At 44.8% G+C, this 23,215-nt stretch overlaps 1 protein-coding gene across 3 annotated transcripts; it reads right to left on the bottom strand.

Annotated features, from left to right (window-relative positions):
• Positions 1-8,377: 8,377 nt before the first annotated feature.
• On the bottom strand, positions 8,378-14,875 carry LOC117364741. Of its 3 annotated transcripts, none has more exons than XM_033954303.1 (2): positions 14,768-14,875; positions 8,378-11,620 (listed from the first exon to the last, which is right to left on the bottom strand). In XM_033954303.1, the coding sequence occupies exon 2, from the start codon at positions 11,594-11,596 to the stop codon at positions 9,920-9,922; it is 1,677 nt and encodes a 558-aa protein (XP_033810194.1). In that variant the 5' UTR covers positions 11,597-11,620; positions 14,768-14,875; the 3' UTR covers positions 8,378-9,919. The 3 variants fall into 3 exon arrangements, with proteins under 3 accessions (XP_033810194.1, XP_033810205.1, XP_033810187.1); XM_033954314.1 differs by lacking the exon at positions 14,768-14,875 and adding an exon at positions 14,358-14,733; XM_033954296.1 differs by lacking the exon at positions 14,768-14,875 and adding an exon at positions 14,153-14,341.
• Between the last annotated feature and the right edge of the window lie 8,340 nt (positions 14,876-23,215).

Raw genomic sequence — 23,215 nt, forward strand, 5'->3', positions numbered from 1 at the left:
ATAATAAAGTAATAAAATTTGCAGATGACACCAAACTATTTAGTGGAGTTGGGACCAAAGAGGACTGTGAGTATTTGCAAAGGGACCTGAACAAACTAGAAGAGTGGGCGACGAAATGGCAGATGAAGTTTAATGTAGAGAAATGTAAAGTCTTGCATGTAGGAAACGGAAACCCGAAGTACAGCTATACGATGGGAGGGCTGGTAATGGGTGAAAGTACCCTAGAAAAGAACTTGGGTGTGGTGGTGAACAGGACAATGAAGCCGTCGGCACAGTGCACAGCGGCCTCTAAGAAAGCAAATAGAATGCTAGGTATTATCAAGAAAGGTATTACAACCAGAACAAAAGAAGTTATCCTGCCATTGTATCAGGCGATGGTGCGCCCGCACCTGGAGTACTGCGTCCAATATTGGTCGCCGTACCTTAAGAAGGATATGGCGATACTCGAGAGGGTTCAGAAAAGAGCGACGCAATTGATAAAAGGTATGGAAAATCTTTCATATGCTGAAAGATTAGAGAAACTGGGGCTCTTTTCCCTGGAAAAGAGGAGGCTTAGAGGGGACATGATAGAGACAAGATCATAAAGGACATAGAGAAAGTGGAGAGGGACAGATTCTTCAAACTTTTGAAAACTACAAGAATGAGAGGGCATTCGAAAAATTGAGAGGGGACAGATTCAGAACCAATGCTAGGAAGTTCTTCTTCACCCTAAGGGTGATGGACGCCTGGAATGCGCTTCCAGAGGGTGTGATAGGACAGAGTATGGTATTGGGGTTTAAGAAGGGATTGATTTCCTGAAGAAAAAGGGGATAGAAGGGTATAGATAGAGGATTACTATACAGGTTCTGGACCTGATGGGCCGCCATGTGAGCGGATTGCTGGGCATGATGGACCTCTAGTCTGACCCAGCAGAGGCACTGCTTATGTTCTTATAACATAAAAGGTTTTGGTCTTTAAAAGGTATCAAAGCATGAAAACGTAAGGCTTATTGTACAAAACGAATATACATGATCATCTCTCCCTTCCTCTCCTTCACCCCAATTCTTCCTTTCCTTTCTCCCCCCCACCCATGTGTAGCATCTTTCCTCCCCTCACCCATCCCCTTTGTGCCTTCCCTCTGCAGCATCTTTCTATCCCTCCATCCCCCTGTGCAGCAGAACCCTTGCCCAGCTTCCATCCTTCCCTCCCTCCTATCCCTAGTGCAGAACCCTTGCCCAGCTTCCATCCTTTCCTCCCATCCCTTGTGCAGCAGAACCCTTGAGCACCCACCCCCGCCGCGCAGCCAAACCCCCACTGAACCTCCATCCTTCTCTCCCATCCGAACTCCGCCGACCGTGAGCCCTACATACCTCCCTCCAGAGCAGTGTCGTGCCAGGAAACTCTAAGCAGGCTGCTTCGCGGCCTTGTCTTATCAGGGCCTTCCGTGTGCCACATTACTGATGACGTCATCAGTGAAGCGGCAGATGGAATTCCCCCAGAGAAGGCTGCAAAGCAGCCTGTTTAGTTTCCTGGCCCGATGCTGCTCTGGAGGGAGGTATATAGGGCTCGCAATTGGTGGGCCGGATTAAAAAACTAAACGGGCTGGATATGGCCCGCGGGCTGTAGTTTGCCCATGTCTACCCTAGATGCTCTTCCAGAACCGTGCATTTTGTAGGATGGCATTTTTATAGGTAAGACATGCAGCTCCTTTGCTGAGAGCAGAAGGGCCAGAATGAAAGGTTAGGTTTCTTACCTCTGCTAATCTTCTTTCTTGTAAATCTCCTCTGGAGACTAAACTCTTGGGTTGTGCATCTATTCCAGCCTTGGCTGCAGAACTTAGAAATAAAACCAACCCCCTCTGCAATGTCAACTGTGCAGACACTCCCCTTGAAGTTCAGTAGGTAGCAAAGCCAGGAGTATCTAATACAAACAGGAAACACAAGCAAAAAGAGGGGGGGGGGGGTACGGGGACTCCCCGCTACAAATCAATGCTGCTCATGATAACCAAATACATAATCAACAAACGCCAAAAAAGGCCAAGTTAGCAGAAATTGTAACATTTCACACCTGCAAAACTGAGGAACAGGTCACTAAAGAAGACACAGCTTAAAGAGCAGAAGGGGCACCACCCTGGGACCCTTAAAACCCCATAAGCTTACATAAAAGGACACTCATGGAAATTTTAGTGAGTCTGGTCAAGAGAGAAAGCCAACTTACCAGTTACTGGCAGGCGACCTGTGAATTGGACAAAACAGATGGGCGGGAGTTCAGCCTCCAGAGGAGATTTACAAGAAAGAAGATTATCAGAGGTAAGAAACCTAATCTTTCATTCTTGTACAATCTCTCTGGAGGCTGAAATCTTGGAACGTATCAAAGCAGTCCCAAATCTCAAGGGGGGCCCCGATGAGCCCGCCACCTGAACAGAAAAGCCAAAGACAGTAGCACCCTTAGCTGCCACATCAAGCCAGTAAAACCTGGAAAAAGTATGAAGGGAAGCCCGCATGGCCGCCCGACAAATCTCCTCAGGCAAGACCGCATGAGATTCAGCCGAGGAAGCTATTCCTCCGGCAGTGAGCCTTCACCCCAAGGGGAGGCTTCTTCCCTGCCACCACAAAGGCCGCGGAAATGACTGCACATATCAAACGTAACATGGTAGCCTCGAAGCAGGCCAACCCCAGTGCGCGGGGCCCGCCAGGATAAACAGATGGTCCAACAGATGGAAGTCGTTAGTAGCCTTTAGGTACCTCAAAAGGAGATGCCGCACTTCCAGAGACCGCAAAACAACACGGTTCTTAGACATGGAACCCGACAAAACAAAAGTGGGTAGCCAAACTACCTGGTTGTCGTGGACTGCAGAAACCACATGCAGAAGAAAAGAAGACACGGCCCTCAAAACAACTGCAGACTCCATGATGCGGAAAAAAGGATTCCTACACAATAAGAGCCTGAAGCTCCGACAGACCCTGTGCAGATGTGACCGCAAGGAAAGCGGTCTTAACGGTAGCATCTCTCAGAGAAATCCCATCCAGGGGTTCATAGATCAGACGAGCCAGCGAGTGGAGAACCAGGCTCAGATCTCACGGAGAACACGGCAGTCTCAAGGGAGGCCACAGCCTCCCCACTCCCCATAAGAAGCATATAACATCTGGGGGAGATGCCAGAGAACCCCTGAGAGAAGAGAGACCCGAACTCGACAGTCCCGCAAAGGGGACACGGATGAAGAAACCACCAGACCTTTCCTGAGGCCAGGCCACAGGAAGACCAGAACATGTGCCACCAACAGGGCCAAAGGATCCACGCGAACTCCTGCATACTAAGCTGGAAAGCACCTCTAGGCCTTCGTGGGGGCCGACCCCGTTGAATTCCTGTCGCTGTGAAGAAGCGTGGCGATGACAGCATAAGAAGCTCCTAGCCCTCAAGGCTGCGCGTACTGCACCAGGCCGCAAGGCCAAAGTGGTCCAGAACTTGAAGGGCTATCAGGCCCTGCGTGAGAAATCTCCAAGATCAAGGAAGATGCAGACCCATCACGGAGCTCAACCGCACCAGGTCTGCGTACCAAGGATGGCTGGGCCAGTCCGGGGCCACTAGGAACACCGGACCTGCACGAGATGCCACCCGGCACAAAAAACGCACCCTATCATAGGCCACAGGGAAAAGCCATACAGAAGTTCCCCTTCTGTCCACGGTTGAACCAGTGCGCCGAGCCCTGTTCTGCCGACCTCTTGTCAGCAGCTGAAGAACCTGTCCACCTTCCAGTTCCCCGAGGATACTATCAAATTGAAGGCGGGGCAACCCAATTATGGCTTCAAATGCTAGCCCGGACAGGAACCATTGTCCCAGGTCCAGAATCTGACACCTGAGGAAGTCTACCGGCACATCATCCACTCTTGTCACATGAGCCAAGGATAAGGCCATCAGATGCTTCTCCGCCTAGGCAACGAGCATCCGAGCCTCCAGGCTCAGCAGGGGACTCCTCATGCCTCCCTGAAAGTTGACATAGGCAACTGCCATCGCAATGTCCGAGAACAAGCAGAGATTCCCTGAAATCGCAGCAAAGCCAGACAAATCATACACATCTCCAGCCGATTGATCAACCATCCGCTCTCCAACGCAATCCAGACACTGGACCGGCACCGAATGGCAAATTGCTCCCCAGCCAGAAAGATTCACGTCTGTTGCCAGGGACACCCAGTCCAAGATGTGCAGAGGGAGCTCTCTGTACAGAGTAACCAGAGACAACAACCGTACCATACAGCTGCGTGCTGTCGTCAACAATGGCAACTACACCCCCCAGCACATCCCACTGAGGACTCCACCGAGACAGAAAGGACAACTGAAGATGACGGATGCAAGCTCTTGCCCACGGATCATAACTATGGTCACCACCATGAGACCCAATACCTGCAGACACTGCCAGGCCATCGAGACTGGAGCAGCTAACAAAGCTGTCAAAAAAGAAGTCAGAGAGGCCAAACTCTGAATGGAGGAAGAGCTAGCACGGAATATTAAGAAAGGGGATAAATCTTTCTTTAGCTATGTTAGTGACAGGAAAAGAAACAAAGATGGGATAGAACGGCTGAAGCAATCGGACGGTAACTTTGCGGAATCAGATTCTGCCAAGGCAGAGCTACTAAACGAATACTTCTGTTCAGTCTTCACCTGTGAAACGCCGGGAGCTGGTCCACAGCTTCAGACGGGAGATAACCTGAAAGACCCATTTCAAGATTTCGAGTTTACGCCCAATAGCGTCTACGACGAACTAACAAGACTCAAAGTAAACAAAGCCATGGGACCGGACAACCTACACCCCAGGGTGCTCAGGGAGTTAAGTGAAGTCCTGGAAGAACCATTATCTGTGCTTTTCAATCTTTCCCTACGCACAGGAAGAATCCCCTTGGACTGGAAAACCGCCAACGTAATCCCACTCCACAAAAAGGGCTGCAGGACAGAGACAGCAAACTACAGACCAGTGAGTCTCACATCTATAGTGTGTAAACTCATGGAAACACTGATCAAACGGAACCTTGACACAATTCTAGATGAGGAAAACCTACGTGACCCCCACCAACATGGGTTCACCCAGGGTAGATCCTGCCAATCTAATCTGATTAGCTTTTTTGACTGGGTTACTAGACAGCTGGATGCCGGAGAATCACTGGACGTTTTATATTTGGACTTCAGTAAAGCATTTGATAGCGTCCCACACCGAAGGCTTTTGAACAAGTTGATATCGATAGGATTAGGAGACACTAACTGCATGGGTTGGGGATTGGCTGAGCGGTAGACTTCAGAGGGTGGTGGTGAACGGTACCCCATCTGAGCCTTCGGACGTAATCAGTGGGGTGCCACATGGCTCAGTCCTGGGCCCGATTCTATTCAATTTATTCATAAGGGATATGACGCAAGGGCTTAAAGGAAGGGTAGCACTGTTCGCTGACGACGCCAAACTTTGCAACATAGTAGGCAAAAACTTATTACCTGATAATATGACACACGATCTACTGCTGCTGGAAAGATGGTCAACTACTTGGCAGCTAGGCTTCAATGCTAAAAAATGCAAGTTAATGCACCTGGGTAGGAGAAACCCGCGTAGAACTTATGTACTGAATGGTGAGACCTTGGTTAAGACCACGGCAGAACGCGATCTAGGGGTGATCATTAGTGAGGACATGAAAGCTGCCAATCAAGTGGAGAAGGCTTCCTCCAGGGCAAGACAAATGATATCCGTAGAGGTTTTGTCAGCAGGAGACCTGAAGTCATGCTGCCGTAGTACAGATCCATGGTGAGGCCTCACTTGGAGTACTGTGTTCAGTTCTGGAGACCACACTACTGTAAGAACATACTGAGGATCGAGCCAGTTCAGTGAATGGCGACCAGGAAGGTCTTGGGGCTCAAGGATCTCACGTATGAAGAAAGACTAAAAAAACTGCGGCTGTACTTACTTGAGGAAAGAAGAGAACGGGGGGACATGATTGAAACGTACAAGTACATCACGGGACGTATTGAGTCGGAAGATGATATCTTCTGTCTCATGGGACCCTCAACCACCAGAGGGCATCCGCTGAAAATCAGGGGAGGAAATTTTCATAGCGACTCCAGAAAGTACTTCTTCACCGAGAGAGTGGTGGAACGGACTCCCACTGCAGGTGATTGAGGCCAGCAGCGTGACGGATTTTAAGAGGAAATGGGATACTCACGTGGGATCTCTAAGGGAGTGAACTCTGGGGGGCGGGCACTTGGAATCGGCAGACTTGGTGGGCTATAGCCCTTTTCTGCTGTCATTTTCTATGTTTCTATGTCCTAACTGCACTCCGAAGCTTGAGCTTCCCAGATTTCATCAGAAACACTTGGTACCTGTCCAAGTGGTACTCCAAGTCCTGCGTCGGCTCGAGGCGACTTGTCTTGAGATGGATCACCCAGCCGAGCCGGGTTAGCAGCAGGCAGTGTGAGGGAATCGCTGCCAATTCCGCAACCACATGAAGCTTACACTGTACGAGATTCTGTATGACTTGCAATTCTGTGTTGTACTGTTGCGCAGAATTCTGCCAGGAATAAGAGAAGATAACTTATCTTAGTGGAAATATTTTTGGGAACCAGACCACTGTATCAATGAACAGGATATTAAAACAGAATTTGGAGGAATTAAGAAATGCAAAATATTTGAAGTTCAAATGATCAAACACTTTGGAACTCACATTAAAAGTATTTTTTTTAAATACACTACCACAAAAAAATGTACTACTTTCTCTATTGCCTTTCTATCATCATAACACATCAAATCCCCTCATCCCTCTACCATTCTAATGTACTTTAGGATTCACTTTTATTTTTTGGCCATGTCCTTTACTCATCCTACAGTATTTGAAAACTGTAGAAAAGTAGGTCCATTGGGCCAGTTTCTATTAGATGCAAGAATTTATGCTCTCTCTTATGCAAATGACATTTTTCTTTTACTTCCAATTTTAGATTGTTTTGTTGAAACTGCAGATTTGCTAAAGAAGTAGACTGAAATAGTTGATCAATGAACTCAAAGGAATCATCTTAAATTTAGCAAAAAAACAAACCACATAACCCACCCCTTTATCAAGCCTTTAGGGTTTTATTTATCGTCATCTGTGGCGGTAAAAGCTCAGATGCTCATAGGAATTCATGAGTATCAGAGCTTTTACCTGGTGATAAAAAAAACCTTAATGCAGCTTGATAAAGGGGGGGGGGGGGGGAGAGAGTAAATTTGTTTGGTTTAGTAAAGCCAGACCAACAACTTTGAATAACATTGTGTTAGGGACATTCTGTCAATGTACTCTCAACTGAGGGTCCTTGGCATTATATCAGGTTCCAATTTGACCTTTGAGGCCCAAATACATATCTTGTTATGAAGGTTTTCATTAAGCCAGATCAATTACATACTGTTTGATCATATTTGACTCAAGACAGTTTTAGAATTGTGGCTCAGGCTGTTCTTATTCCACAATTTGATTACTGCATTATACAATGTAGTGGAATTTCAGCTAAATTCATATCCAAATTACAGCTTCTGAGAATACAGCTGCCAAATTGAATTTTAGGAAAAAGAAATTTGATAGAGACTCGCTTCTGTTGAAAGTAACATTAGTTGCCATTAAAAGTGTGTATTCAATTTAAGATTTATAGTATGGTCTTTAAATCTTTTTATGGGATGACATCCTCTCTTTCAGAAACACTGGAATATTTGACAACCCTCCAGATCACACTCAACAATTCAAATGAAGTTAGCTTACTCCCCTCTATTAGGCAAGTTTGTTCTAAATCTATTTATAAGAAGTCATGTAGATCAAAAATAGCCAAGATCTGGAATGAACTTTCATTATTTGTTAGAGCTATGTCTTCTCTATGTTTCAAAAAGCTCTTAAACCATATGAGGTGGTTTGAAAAGTTTGGTAGAAAAGCAAGTTAAAACAAAACAAAACAAAACAAAAAAAATAAAATAAAAAAAAAAAAAAAAAATATATATATATATATATATATATATATATATAAATATAAATATAAAAAGATGACTGATTAAAAATTATTTTTCTCAGTCTCCACTGAGAATTATACTTAGTCCAGCGAGTTTCCAGTTTTTCCATCCTATTAGAAAAATATAGTTTTGTCAAATTTTTTTAAATGTATAACTTGCTTTTTTACCAAATTCTCAAACCACCCTCGTATCTATTTTCTTTATTATATGGGTCTTGATAGACTGTCTTGTGTGTTTGATCATATGTAGGTTTTAAGTTATTGCACTTATCATAAATGTCAACTTCTTAACTTGTGATCCACTTGAATGATGGTTGAAATAAGGTGGAATTTAAATTCCAAATTGGATTGGGAATTTAATCATTTAAAAATGCTATCACCTTGAATTATTTGCTTTATGTTAATCTTTATTTTCATAAACACATACAATAATAAAATATGGAAGCTATAAGTAACAAAGCTATGTGATACACAACATAATATTCACTTTTACATACCACTTTCTCAACCTGAACCTGAAGGAACAAAGAAAACATTTTGAAATACATCAGCATGAAAATATCTAACAAACTCCAACCCTTGAGCCATAAGCTCATCTATCCTCTACCTTTACTAAGGGATGGAGAGGACCACAACCCACCCAAATTATACCCAGTAATAACATAGGTCCTATCTAAATCCAAAATGCAAGGTGATTTACAGCAATAATATAAATATGCACAGTAACAAAATATAACCCTTCAAATAAAACATCAATTTTTAGCCTTGGGGTTTTGTTGGATTTGAAACTAAATATGCAAGCACAAATTTCTAAACTGATACAGCAGTCGATGAAGGTATTATACTGGTTTCCTGTTCAGTATAAGATTAAGTTTACGATTTTGATGCTTGTTGGTCAAGTTCTTTTTTATATGATGGAAGTGTTGCACATTTATCAACCAAGTCATTTACAATTATTGAGTACAAACAACTTGTAATACCTTCTTTGACTAAGTTACATTGTTTTGGAATAAATTACCAATGAATATACATCTTATAATGTTCATGATACTTATTCTCACAGGCATAGATACCTTGCTGCTTAACTGATGGATTTCTTATAAAGCGAGGCACAGATGTTTTCTTTATTAATATACTGTTTTATGTTTTGAATTTTTGTATGAATGATTGTAACTCACCAAGTTAACAGGCAAACTAGAAATAAGGAGATCATTATTTTATGCATATATATTTTTTTAAAATCTAACAAATCCCATTCTTAATGCAATATTCCATTCATCCTTTACTCTCACAAAGGAATGAACAGAAGCATAACTGACCTGAATCACATATACAGTAGAATACAGGGATATATTTGTTCTCAAAAGCTTAAGTACAGCAACATATTTCAGTAATTTTATGTTTGTTTTATAGAAAGTATCACAACATGCAAAGGATTCAGTAGGAAAGAGAGAATTTAGAGCCTATGTATGATTTTGCTGTTTAGTTTAGGGCAGGGATCTCAAAGTCCCTCCTTGAGGGCCGCAATCCAGTCGGGTTTTCAGAATTTCCCCAATGAATATGCATTGAAAGCAGTGTATGCACATAGATCTCATGCATATTCATTGGGGAAATCCTGAAAACCCGACTGGATTGCGGCCCTCAAGGAGGGACTTTGAGACCCCTGGTTTAGGGTGAGGAGGGTCATAGCACCAGAAACATTTGGAGGGGTACTTGCAGCCATTCTCCTACATAATACCACTGTTTGGTTCATATATCATATTAAAATGTGTCAAAATTTTTGTAACTTTCTGAACAGTAGAGCCTTACTCTATCTCCTAACCTTAATGCCTGCTCTGTCTGTAATAACATATTTCTAGCACTTTGCAGTATTCTCAGAAATGTTTGCTAGCCTAGTGGTATGAAGGAGTAAACATTATTAAATTTTCTGTTAACAGAAATCTTATGCAGAAGTAATCCAGCTTCTGACATTATCAAAGATATGAAATACTTTACTTTGGTTTTTCTCAGTAACTTTCATTTTACTCCCATCTGAATTCAATTCTATCTTTGTATTTGCAATACTGGATATTATTACAGCCCTCTCCCTTACTGTCACCAATGACTTGATCCGTGCCTGGTATCCTGGTTTGGCCTCCTCTTTCTCAGATACAATCAGGAGGTCAATGTACTCTGGAGTGGAGAGTGGGTTTGGTCGCAAGGCAATTTCTTCCAGCCGCTGAAGGCACTTTGATAACATATTTATGAGCTCCAACACTTTTTCTTCAACTTCAGAGAGTTCTTCTTCAAGCTGCTTGAACATCTGCTCAGCTGTCATGACTTCACCATAAGCACTCTCATAATTTTTTTTCAAATCATGGTAAGTTCCCTTTACAATTTGATTTTCGTAAATCCACTTGTATTTTTGATTGAAATGAACATTCCAGACACAACGATTGGGACAAATCCGGCAGTTCTTGTATTTATCCATGGCCCAACAGTTATGCTTCTCAATATCATTAGCAATTCCGCAAGGATAGTGGCAGGTGTAGTGACACTTATGACAGTTGGTTATGAAACCGGTCACCACTTTTTTTTTCCCCACAGTTATGGAGGTCTCATACTCAAAATTTTCATTTGCTTTCATCTTATCCTTGTTTTGATTCAGAGCTGCAGTTATGTTTCGGAGTTCTTCTTGTTTTGTTAATCCAGCTCTGATTTGGGGCTGCAGTCCCTCCACTAGGATCTCCAGTTGCTTACGCTCTTTGAGGACCTCCTTGGTTAACAATAAGCTCTTGGTTTGCAGCTGTCCCAATGCTGTAAATAAATTCTTGAAACTTTTTAGCCCCATCTTCCAGAACATTTCTTCAAAGTTATCATCTCCATCACTGTGTAAAGGGTTATTGGCAGCATTGTGTGCAAACAAAGCAGAGTTGTTAAATTTGAAATGAGCTGGAGAGCCAGTTTGGTCTTTGGAACATGGAATATCTGAAGCAATTATGGCTTCTAACACTGGGGGTTTTTGTCCATCTGCAAAGGTAACAAGTATCAGTACGTTGTCAGCAATGTCATTTCCAAATATAGAGAGAATAGAGTCAAAAATATATTTCTGTGTGTGGGTCAGGCGAACTAGGGATGCCTGTACTACAAAACATAAAGCATCAATGTGATCAATACCTTTAAGTATGGAAAAGAATCTCCTGATCTCCTCCATAAGAAATCTATCTCGGTCTATCCCCCTGGTGTCTCCAAATCCTGGAGTGTCTATAATAGTTAAGCTATATGGGACCCGGAAGAACTCTTGATGGATGAGCTGGTAAGCGATGATTGAGGAGGTCTGGCTTTCTGCTTGACTTCTGTTGGTTTGTTCATCTATCAGTTTGATTCGGAACTCGTCTTCCCACGTCACTCCCAGGATGTAGTTGATCATTCCATTGATAAGGGTGGTTTTGCCTGACCCAGTAGCTCCAAGAACCATGATTACCTTGTCACTGCATATCTTTTTGGCATTCCCAAAGGTGCATATCTGGCATGAGCCTGTTTCATCCAGCTTTTTTATTTCTAGCTGCAGCTTATGAATTGAAGGGTTTTTCTTTTTCTTCTCTATATGAATGCATTGCTTCAGAAAATATTCTGCCATTTTGCCCACACTTTTTGTTGACACCTTCAGAAAGAAAATACTTTGCTATTAGTAAAATGAAGTGCAGAAACAGTAAAATACAACGGTTTTGTAATTGCATATAGGATATAGCAAAATGTAGTAAACTAACTTATTTGAACTTATCTGATTAAAGTATAATGCCAACAGGGAAGTGATAAGAGCTGAGTTTTGAGTCAATTGAAGAAAGAGAGTTGGTAGGGAAAGAGACACTTAGGCCTGGATTCTGTAAACGGCGTCCTGATTCTAGGCAGCAGTAGGTGTCCTACTGCTGTCTAACCAGCCAATCGAGATGCACATTTTTAGAAAAAAAAAGCTCCCGCGGCAGGCCGCCTAAGTTGGAGGCACCTCCGGGAGCTTAGGGAGGTGCATAAGTCTGCCTAAGGCTAGGCACAGGCATGGTTTGGCCCGGAAGTAGCCTTAGGTGGACCTAAAAGGCCGTACACGTCTCCTTAGGCCAGTGGGAGATGCGTACAATGCATTACAAATGGACATGACTGCTGAGCTTATCGAAGCAAGGGATCTCCCTGTTGTGATAAGTTTAGCAACTGCAGCTGTAGCCCCCTGTCCCGTCCCCCCCCCCTGAACAGGGCAGGATGGATGCCCAGTCCCTCCTGCCCCCCCCCTCCCAATGAAAGAGGCAGGAGGGATGCCCAGACCATCCTGCCCGGACCTGACACCCCTCCCCCAAAACAAAAGCGGCAGGAGGGATGCCCAGTCCCTCCTGCCCGGCCCTGGCCCCCCCTGAACAAAAGCAGCATGAGGGATGCCCAGTCCCTCCTGCCTGGACAGCACCCCCCCTTCAAACGAAAGCTGGAGGAGGGATACCTAATCCCTCCTATGGAACACCCCCCCTGTAGATTGCTCAGGGAGAATCTAAATGCAGGATGGTATTGGAAGAAACTGGAAATTTTGAGGGGGTAAGTTAGCAAGGTTTGGTGGGTGAGGGAACACAAGAGATCAACTGGAGGTAAAATGAAGGGGCAATTAGCTACTGGGGATGTGTGTGAAAAGAGAAAAGATGTGCACAGGGGTCTTTATAGCCATTACTGGGTCTCTGCTTCTCCCTTTGAAGAGTACATAGAGGTGAGAGTAGTGGTGGACTGATTCACGTGTTATGGTACTAAATTCTAGGAAAGACCACATTGGTGCAGGCCAAAAGAGACGGATGATTAAGTCCAGAGGAGATTCAATGAGCTTCCTGGGAGAGTCTTGACAAGAAAGCAGGAGATTTGAGAGTGAAAGGCACTTGTCTGCACACTACAGAGAAAAAAATGAATACAGAATACTACAAAGAAGAAAAATCTTAAAGTGAAGCTTAAATGTTTATCAGTACAATCAGCGCTATCAACTCATGAGCAATACCAGTGATTCGATATACTGAAGGAATAGTCGAATGGAATCGGACGCACAGTGATAACCTTGACCAGCAAACCAGCCAATTAATGAAAGAAAGCTGTGATTTGAGGTTTTAGAGTCTGGATGGGACTGAAAGCAAGAAACTATGGGACCAATGCAATAACCTTGCATTAGAGCTGTGTTCTAAAAGCTCTAATACAAGCAAATGATTTCCTAATTCAAGGGTAATGAAAACTTTTGCTTCCCAATGCAGCATGCAAATAGGCTGAGTACAAGAAATGTATGCTAACATGACAGGAACGCACACTGCATTGGAGCCAACTTTTGAAAATGACTGGAAGTGCTGAATTCATGCCGCATAACAAATTTCTACCTCAACCAGCAAAGAAAGACAAAAGGAAAAAAAAAAAGTACATCTGATAGTGAGTGAGTAGCCTATATCTAAATGTCAAGAGCAGGGCAGATAATGTTAACAAGGATCCTTCCACTCTTCCCACTCCCTCACAGTTTGTTGGCATCATGCCATGTCTTTTGGCACAAACTCCTACTATTCCTCTGGACAGCTTCAAGTCTTCTTATATCCTTGCCTCCAAAACTGAATACAATACTTCAAGAGGGGCCTCACCAATGAACTATACAGAGGCATTAACACATCCTTTCTTCTGCTGGTTACACCTCTCTCTATACAGCTTAGCCTAGCATCCTTCTGGTTATGGTCACCCCCTTGTCACACTGCTTTCCCGCCTTCAGATCTTCAGATGCAATCACCCCAAGGTCTATTTCCCCATCTGTGCATATCAACCTCTCGCTTGCCAGCACGTAGATCTCCTTCAGATTTCTACACCCCAAATGCATCACTCTGCACATCTTTGCATTGAATTTTAGTTGCCAGACATCAAGCCATTCTTCCAACTTTTGCAGAACCTTTTACAACTCCCAGCCTCAAAGAAACATGAGAAGCTCAGCAACGCCATTCACTGGACACCTGCATACACTCCAGTCCTGTCTGCCCCATCATGCCTTCTTTTTGCTTCCCCAAGCTTTACACCCTTATTTTGTTCTCTCTCCCCTCCAGCCACATACTAAGAACAGGGTGATTTAGAGAGGGGAGATTTGCGAGTGGAGCGATAACAGGGCCAAAGTCTGCACGCAATCAACTCCACTGACTACCGCCCTTACCCTGTCAATTTCCTGTTCCGGGGCAGAAAGTAGAGGACCAGCAGGGACTATGGTCGCGCTTATCTGGAGCAGCAAATCTTTAACCGCTCCATGCATCTCTCCCCAACCGAATGACGGCGTGCTCTGCTCCGGGTCGCCACCACGCCCCTTTCCCCATCCTAGTCATTTTCTTCTTGCTACCTCTCCCTTCTTTTTTAATTCTTACCCAGTACTGGAAAATGAAGCAGACAGAAGCAAGGTTGCTGCCCAGAAAGGTGGCAGTCCCAAAGGATGTGGTTCCCGCGCGGGGAGGGAGGGGTGAAGGGAGAGGAGTACAAGCTTTAGGACTTGGTGGAGGTCAGAAAACGCTGTTTTCCCGCGGGGACTACAGAGAGTCAGGGGAAGCACAGAATGCACTTCTTTTTTTCCTGGAGGGGGAGAGACAGAGTCTACGGAGCTCAGCTCCAAGGAGGCGCAGAATGGAGTTCTTTCCCCACGAGGGCCGCCAAAGAACAAGACCAAAAGAGCACAGTTTTTCCCGTGGGGGAGGAGGGTCCAAGAGCAGAGCAAAAAGACTGCTTTTTTCCCTTGGGAAGGGTGGCAGGATTGAATGCAGAAGGGAAAAAAAAAAGCAACCTCTTTTGAATTGCGCAGCACGTCGTTCACAGCATACTGCTCCTGTGCACGTGCTCCTTCCAGGTTCCGCGCATGCTCCCTTATTTATTAGAGAGCGCGCAAAAGCGTGGGGGAGGGGGAAGATTTACAATGCTTCCGGCAGCGCGCACGCCTGGGGTAGCGCAGTGTGTTGAGAAGCTGCCCTTCTAGAACATTTCTTGTGACTCACATTTAAAAAAAAAAAGGTTTGGTAACCTTTTATAACTTCCAGAGTCAAATTTAATAATGAATTCAGTCGGGATGCACCTTTGTGCAATTGGTGATTATCACCATCATGTAGATTAGCCTGAATGTACAACTTTTATTTGCTTGTGGGGTTTGCTTCTACTGAAACTTCACAAGATACTATGTCATTAGAACGTACCATGGTAATAATCCTCATAATACTAGAGCTATGGCTTCTTATTGCCAAAAACGTGTTTGCCTGTTGGCATAATATTTTCCATGTTCCCCTTTTTTTAAATTTAAAGTCAACCTGCTACTATGGGGACTAATAATAAATGCTTGTCCTTAAAGAAAGTGAAACTAACAGGTAGGGTGGGGGAAGAGTGTGGCACAGTGGTTAAAGCTACAGCCTCAGGCCCCTCAGGTCATGGGTTCTAACCCACGCTCCTCCTTGTGGCCCTGGGCAAGTCACTTAATCCCCCCATTGCCCCAGGTATGTTAGATAGATTGTGAACCTGCTAGGACAGATGGAAAAATGCTTGAGTACCCGAATAAATGCATGTAAACCGTTCTTAGAACGGTATAGAAAATTAAATAGTGTTTCAGTACAGTAGGAAATGGCATCTCCTAATAAGCTCCCCTCACCTTGAAAACTTGGAGGGTGCCGGGGCAGCTGATTCTCCAATGCTGCTGATGGCCTCATCTGCCATGGTCCACCCCCATCTGAAGCAACTTTGGGCAGACCACAGGAAAAGAACCATGCCGAGGAGGCAGAGTAGAAAACTGCTGCTGTGCAGGTGACCTTGTAGTTTTTGAGGTGAAGGGGGCTTTGGAACAGAGTGGAACCAGGGTGATGGGGAGGGAGGAAAAAGGGAGAGATGCTGACTGGGAGGGGGCAGAGATGAATGGGGGGAGCACATGGATGGAGGGGAAGGAGATGGTGCAAATGGAGGGGGAGGGAAAGGACATGGTGCACATGGACGAAGGAGGGAAGAAATGATACCCACGGACAGAGGGGGAGGGAGGAGATGGTGCACATGGATGGAAGAGATAAAAAGGTAGATAGATTTGAGATGGAGACAGAAAAATGGAAGAAAAGAATATGCAAATCAGTACCTAAGATGGATGTAGTGTAAAAAACGAAGAGGCAACAAATAACAAAGTATAAGAAGGCCATGGAAACAGAGTTAAGAGCATAGAGGGAATAAGTTGATCAAAGAAATAAAATTGCCAGGTAGGAAAGATGTTTTTTTATTTTTAATTCAGTAATTGAACTATGTTAATTTTCAAAATATTTTGGACTGTTAGGAAAAAATGCATTTGTTTCTACCATGTTTCCCTGAAAATAAGACCTAGTGCATTTTTGGGGCCCAAAAATAATATAAGACAGTGGCTTATTTTCAGGGAAACAATGCCCAATCACAAACCCACATCTTTCTATCCCCCTGCCGCGCAGCCAAACCCCCGCTGACCCTTTCATCTCTCCCTCCCCATGCTGACCATTACCTACTTCCAAGCGGCAGCAATCTAAACAGGGCGTTCCTCTGCCGCATAGCTGATGACATCAGTGATGTGGCAGAGGAACACCCCGATGTGAGAAGGCCCGAAGCAGCCCATTTAGATTGCTGCCCTAACGCTGCCTTTTGGAAGTAGGTAATGGTATGTTGGTCTCGCGGTCGGCATGGGGAGAGATGGAAGGGGCTGCTGCAGCATTTAGGAAGATCCTGGTACCAGCAGTGGACTTTTATTTTGCTTCCCCTCCCCCCAAAATAAGTGCCTCAACTAGGGCTTATTTTTGGGGTAGGGCATTTATTAAGACCTACCCCAAACATCATGCTAGGGCTTATTTTCAGGGAAATACGGTATTTCACTTGTGGTGTACTGTTTGCAGTCTGGCATATTAGGGTTTTGTTTGTGTACAATAGTACTTTTAGTTTGTGGGTCTGTATTTGAGAAGGGTTTTTTCTATTTTCTGCATATGTGACTGAGGCCAGATAAATACTGTATGTCTTGAGTCCAGGCAGTCCCCAAGTTACAGACACCTGACTTAAGTACATCTCATACTTAAGGTTCCAGCTTCATTTGATTTCATTAAGTAGTTTTTCTAATGGCAGCTCTCCTGCAGCAGATTGAGGAATGATGCATGGCCACATTAAGAACAGAGTGTGGTTGTGCATGCTGTACCTTAGTGGGAACATTGTATGGACGGTTGGCCCTTTTGTCAGCTGTAAGCAGAAAGAATCTTAAAATCTACAAGTTCTGAGTTACATACAAATCTGGCAAGAACAGCATTAAAAGTTGTTAACCTGGGGACTGCCTGTACTGCAAATCTACAAATTTTAAGTGGTTTACAACATACATGCATAGAATAAATATTGCATTCTGTTCGCCCTTTTCACCACCGCTGCACATTGCGCGGACGGCTTTATCAACTTGTCGATCAGAACTCCCAAGTACTCTCCGTACCGCCCCGGACATCCTGTATTTGTGCATGAGATTTTTGTTACCAAAATGCATCACTTTACACTTGTCCACGTTGAACCTCATCTGCCATGTCGCAGCCCATTCCTCGAGCCTGATTATGTCACGTTGTAGATTTTCGCAATCCCCCTGCGTCTTCACTACTCTGAATAACTTCGTATCATCTGCAAATTTTATCACCTCGCTCGTTGTACTTATGTCCAGATTGTTTATGAAGATGTTGAAGAGCACAGGTCCAAGCACAGAACCCTGAGGCACCCCGCTGGTGACGCTCTTCTAGTCTGAGTATTGTCCATTTACCCCTACTCTCTGTTTCCTATGCTCCAGCCATTTTTAATCCATGTGAGTATTTCACCCTCTATTCCATGGCTTGCAATTTTCTGAAGTAGTCGTTCACGCGGAACCTTGTCGAACGCTTTCTGAAAGTCCAGATATACAATGTCAACCGGTTCGCCCTTGTTTATGTGTCTGTTCACTCCCTCAAAGAACTGCAGCAAGTTTGTCAAACAAGATCTGCCTTTGCTGAAACCGTGCTGGCTGGTCCTCATCAGACCATGTCCATCAAGGTGATCAATGATGCGGTCCTTTATCAGCGCCTCTACCATCTTTCCCGGTACCGAGGTCAGGATCACCGGTCTGTAGTTTCCCGGGTCTCATTGTTTCTGTGGTGTTTCACTGTATGCAGTTTGGCTTCTTGGCGGTTCAATTTCTTTATCTATATATTTCTATTTTTAGTTTGTGATTACTTATTCCATACTGGGTGAGGGTGTATCTGTGTTCTGTGTGTAGGAAAGGCATGGCTTTCTGTTAGCGTTGACTGGCTTCTTTGGTAAAATGCATTGGGCATGGTTCTTGGGAGTACCTTGAATAAACCTGATTTGAATCTCCTTATTGTCTGCCGATCTTTTGTTTCATGTTGGATTATTTAGTGCACAGTTCTTCAACCGCTGGTCTGCAGACCGGTGTCGGTCTGCAGAAAATTTCTGCCGGTCTGCGCAGGGCCGCCGAGATCCAGTTGGCAGTTAAATTTCCTGCCGACTGTGGTTCCTCCCGACTAATGTTCCTCCCAGCCTCAGGCGATCAAGACAGGCTGCCAATGTCGGGGCTTTCCCTCTCTGAGTCTCGTCTGTTAGGAAACAGGAAGTTGAAACAAAATAGGCGGGACTCAGAGAGTGAACATCCCGATATCGGCAGCCTGTCTTGATCGCCGCCTCTGCCGAGTTGCTGAAGAGGGCCGCGGGGAAGTCGCGAGTAGAATGGAGAGAGCTGCAGATACAGGTGGAGGGAGATGGTCAGCGTTTGCGAGCAAGATCCGGGGAGCCTTCACAGTGGCTGTCTCCCCTCCCACCAGCTCTCCTACTTGCCAGGGCAGTGATTTACCGGTAACTTCCTGCAGGCAAGTACTGAGAGCTGCTGGAAGGGGAGGAAGCCACTGTAGGAGGCTGAGAAGCTGCTGGATAAAGGGAGAGCTGTTACTGGACTTGGAGAGAATTAGAAGGAGAGATGCTGCTGGGAGGGGAGGAGGGAAAGGGATGGGAAGAGAGTTAATGTTGGATAGAGGGAGGAGGGAAGGGAGAAGGAGAGATGCTGCTGGAAGGGGAGGAGGGAAAGGGATGGGAAGAGAGTTAATATTGGATAGAGGGAAGGGAGAAGGAGAGATGCTGCTGGGAGGGGAGGAGGGAAAGGGATGGGAAGAGAGTTAATGTTGGATAGAGGGAGGAGGGAAGGGAGAAGGGAAAAAAGGAAGGAGGGAAGGGAGAAAGAAAAAAGGAAGGAAACAGCTGGCAGGGAGATTACAGGAGAGGAAGGGGGTCAGGGTGGAATGGAGAGATCAGATGAGGGAAAGGGAAGAGAGAGGAATGAGAAAGTAGAGAGACATTGATGCTGGAAAGGGGGTCAGCAGAGAAATGAGAGAGGGATAAAGATGCTAGATCTGGTATAGGAGAGATAAAAAAAAGAAGACGGCAGTGAAGCTGGAATGAATGATGTAAAAAGGAGAGAGAAGGAACAGGCTGGATGGACAGGGAAGAGGGGCATAGAAAGAAGTCAGATACATATGGAAGGGGGAGAGGGCAAACATTGGATGAAACGGGCAGATGCTGGAAGGAAAAGAGTGAAAAGAAGATGAAAGCAGAAACCAGAGACAACAAAAGGTAGAAAAAAATAATTTTATTTCTATTTTGTCATTAGAATATATCAGATTTGAAATATATATCCTGCTAGAGACATAACTGGGGACTGCAGTATTCTGTTAGCATGATATTTCTATGTAGCATTCTATAATAACTTGGCTTGTTCAGTTTTCTTGATAGTAGAGGGGATATATGTGAAGGGGAGGGGAGACAGGGGTTTTTTGTTGGTCCGTGCTCTGTATATTTGTATTTATAAAATCACAATTGTTCAGAATAGTGTTTCTTTTTATACTTTAATAAAATATGTTCAATATAAAATCATAATTGCGGCTTGTGCAGATGGGATCAGATGGTTTGCGGGGACCGAGCTCGCGGAGATGGGGCGTAAACGGGGTTTTTAAATTTTAGTCCTAGTAGTTTGCCGGTCCACAAAATAATTCTTTTATTTCTGCCGGTCCACGGGTGTAAAAAGGATGAAGAACACTGATTTAGTGGACTGCTTGCCTTATTGTTTTGTTACAAGTTAACATACATGGAGTGGAACAAACTAGAGGAGTTACAGATTTGGTTGTTTATCCTTAAAATATGTATGGAAAGGGTTCAGAGTTAAAGTCCTGGTTAAGTAGATGGGAAGGGACGGAAGGGGGATTTGTTCAGAGTTGTTTGGGGTTGCATAGAAGAAAAACTGCACTGGTATGCTAATCTTTGTTTGTTTTGAAAAAAAAAAAAAAATACAAGTGGAAATAAAGAAGTAAATAATACAACACAAATGAGGCAGGGCAAGGCGAGGGGGGGTCCAGTGTACTTGTGGGCCTGAGGGGCCCTCGAAGAATTAATCCTGCCCTGGAAAGGATTGGAATTCCACCAATGCTAACCGAATGGCTCTCGTCTCCAGTACATTGATCGACCAGGACACCTCCACCGGGCAACCAGCAGCCTTGTGTCACGCGACTGAGCCATTGCGCTCCCCAACCGAGACTAGCATTCGTGAGAAGCACTGTCCAATCTAGTACCAAGACTCACACTCTGAACCAGATTGGAAGAGTGGAGGCACCAGTATAGGATGCAACAAACTAATTCCTGAAGCAGGACCGGAGAATCCAGATTATGAACATGTGGCAACATCTGCCGAAGAAGTGCATACTGAAAAGGACACATGTGAGCCCGAGCCCACCGGACCACTTCCAGGAAGGCCTCCATGGACCCCAAAACCTGCAAATGTCCTGCGCCAGCAGACATCGGCAATCCATCAGAGCGAATCTGCATCTGCACACCCTGGCCTCCGGAGACTCTCCCCAGGCTGGTGTCGAAAAGAATACCAAGGTACTCCAAGCGTTGAGACAGTAGAGAGCTGCACGGGAACAGGGACGATGGGAATCTCATGGGTTCCCCCTTCGGGTCACAGGGACGCCCCCCTCTGGTCATAGGGATCCCTTGGGGATGTCTCTCGTGGTCTTGGGGATACCGCGGGGTTGGGAGGCAGCTCAAGCCGAGTGTCTCGTCTTCTTTTCCTGCCCTCCTGCAGCATGCAGCGCTTCCAGCATGCCACAAGTAGCTGACCCAGAAGTCTTCCCCCGACGTCAGAGCTGATGTCGGAGGCAAGGCTTCGCTTCAGCCACGTGGAGCATGCAGAGCTGGCTGCCCTGCGAGAAGTGCAGCAGCATTCAAGAGAGGTAGTGTCTTGAGGGAGGGGGCAGAAAAGGCAGGCCTGCTGCCCTGTGAAGTGCAGCCGCTCTCAGGAGATGTAGTCTTGCGGGGTGGGGGTGGGAGGCAGAAAAGGCAGGGCTCGCTGCCTTGCGAAGAAGTGCAGCACCCGGGAGAGGTACAATCTTGAGGGAGGGAGCTTCAGTGCATTTTCAGTATAGTTTTAGGATGTCTTCCATTTAAAACAAAGAATTAGTTTGATGATATATAATCTGATTTTTCAGAACATGAGATCCACAAACAGACTGGAAGGGGTGATAGGAGAAATGTTGGGCATGGGCGAAAGATGAGAGACATAAATGCTGGACCATGGTAGGAGGAACCAATGGACAGCAACAGAAGAATTTGCAGGAGACGGGAAAGTGAAAAAAAGAAACTGGGACCAACTTGATGGAAAAATAAGTCTCCAGACAACAAAGGTAAAAAAATTGAATTTATTGACTAAAATATGTTAGCTTTTGGAAATGTATATAGCAGACTAGCTGATGCCCCGGCGTTGCACGGGTATTTAATTATAGCAATAACACTGTAAATGGATTCAAATAAAGATACTTTATAGTGGTGAATGAAATTATTTTTTTACAGCTTAATAAAAAGTACAATATTCAAATTATAATGTAAAATATTTGACAAAATGAATACAATACAACTAACGCAAAACGTGATTATAAACAACATTTTTAGTTTCACCTCCAGGAGCAAGAACATATAAATTCTTGGGTGAACCTACCCTTGAGCAAGCAACATAGAGTTGTGGGCCGAGAGACCCCCAGAACATATCACCCCAGGTAGTGAGGGATCTGCATACCAAGTTTCGTTCAAATCGGTCAAGCCGTTTTTGAATTACAGTGAGAATGGCAGCTTTTTACATTTTTTCCATTGACATGAATGGGTGAAATCTGATTTTCTGTTTGTAGCTCCGCCCACGTGTGCAGGTGGGCCGCGAGACCCCCAGAACATATCACCCCAGGTAGTGAGGGATCTGCATACCAAGTTTCGTTCAAATCGGTCAAGCCGTTATTGAATTACTGTGAGAATGGCAGCTTTTTACATTTTTTCCATTGACATGAATGGGTGAAATCTGATTTTCTGTTTGTAGCTCCACCCACGTGTGCAGGTGGGCCGCGAGACCCCCAGAACATATCACCCCAGGTAGTGAGGGATCTGCATACCAAGTTTCGTTCAAATCGGTCAAGCCGTTTTTGAATTACTGTGAGAATGGCAGCTTTTTACATTTTTTCCATTGACATGAATGGGTGAAATCTGATTTTATGTTTGTAGCTCCGCCCATGTGTGCAGGTGGGCCGCGAGACCCCCAGAACATATCATCCCAGGTAGTGAGGGATCTGCATACCAAGTTTCGTTCAAATCAGTCAAGCCGTTTTTGCGTGATCGCGGCACATACACACACACATACCTCTGATTTTATATATATAGATGTCTTTGTATTGTATTTAAAAGAAAAGGAAATGGTTTTATTTCTATAGTATTGAAGTACTTTCTGACCTTTGTTGTGGCTGGTGGGGATCCCCAAGCACCGCCAGCAGAGGACCTCCTCTAGAGACAGCTAGAACTCCCCTCCACCAAGTGCAGCAGTCACTGGCAGCATCCATGAGCCACCGAGGTGCCAGCATCTGTTACTCAGGGACACTTGCTGCCTGCCAAACTTGGTAAAAGGGATCCCTGGCCAACTGCCGAGGAAGTCCTCAGCTGACAGCTTGGGGGTCCTCATCAGCTGAGTATTTATATTTACATTAGAGGCTCTGGTACAAACACGTTTACAAAGTATGTATTCTTCCCAATTAATATTTCTAAATTAGTAAACTGTCTTTGCTTATTTGTAAATGGGTCTCTACCAGAGCCTTTAATTCAGTAGCATAATTAAATGAAATAACCACTTCTGAAGTTTATAGGGACAGGCGGGCAC

This window comes from Geotrypetes seraphini, chromosome 1, assembly GCF_902459505.1.
Source record: "Geotrypetes seraphini chromosome 1, aGeoSer1.1, whole genome shotgun sequence".
In the NCBI taxonomy this organism is placed as follows: Eukaryota; Metazoa; Chordata; class Amphibia; order Gymnophiona; family Dermophiidae; genus Geotrypetes; species Geotrypetes seraphini.

Bases quoted from the DNA above. Each gene is read 5' to 3' on its own strand.
- LOC117364741 (XM_033954296.1), bottom strand. From the start codon at position 14,248: ATGCATGGAGCGGTTAAAGATTTGCTGCTCCAGATAAGCGCGACCATA. The intron at 11,621-14,152 runs GTAAGGGCGGTA...TTCTTTCTGAAG, and splicing joins CGGAACAGGAAATTGACAGG to GTGTCAACAAAAAGTGTGGG.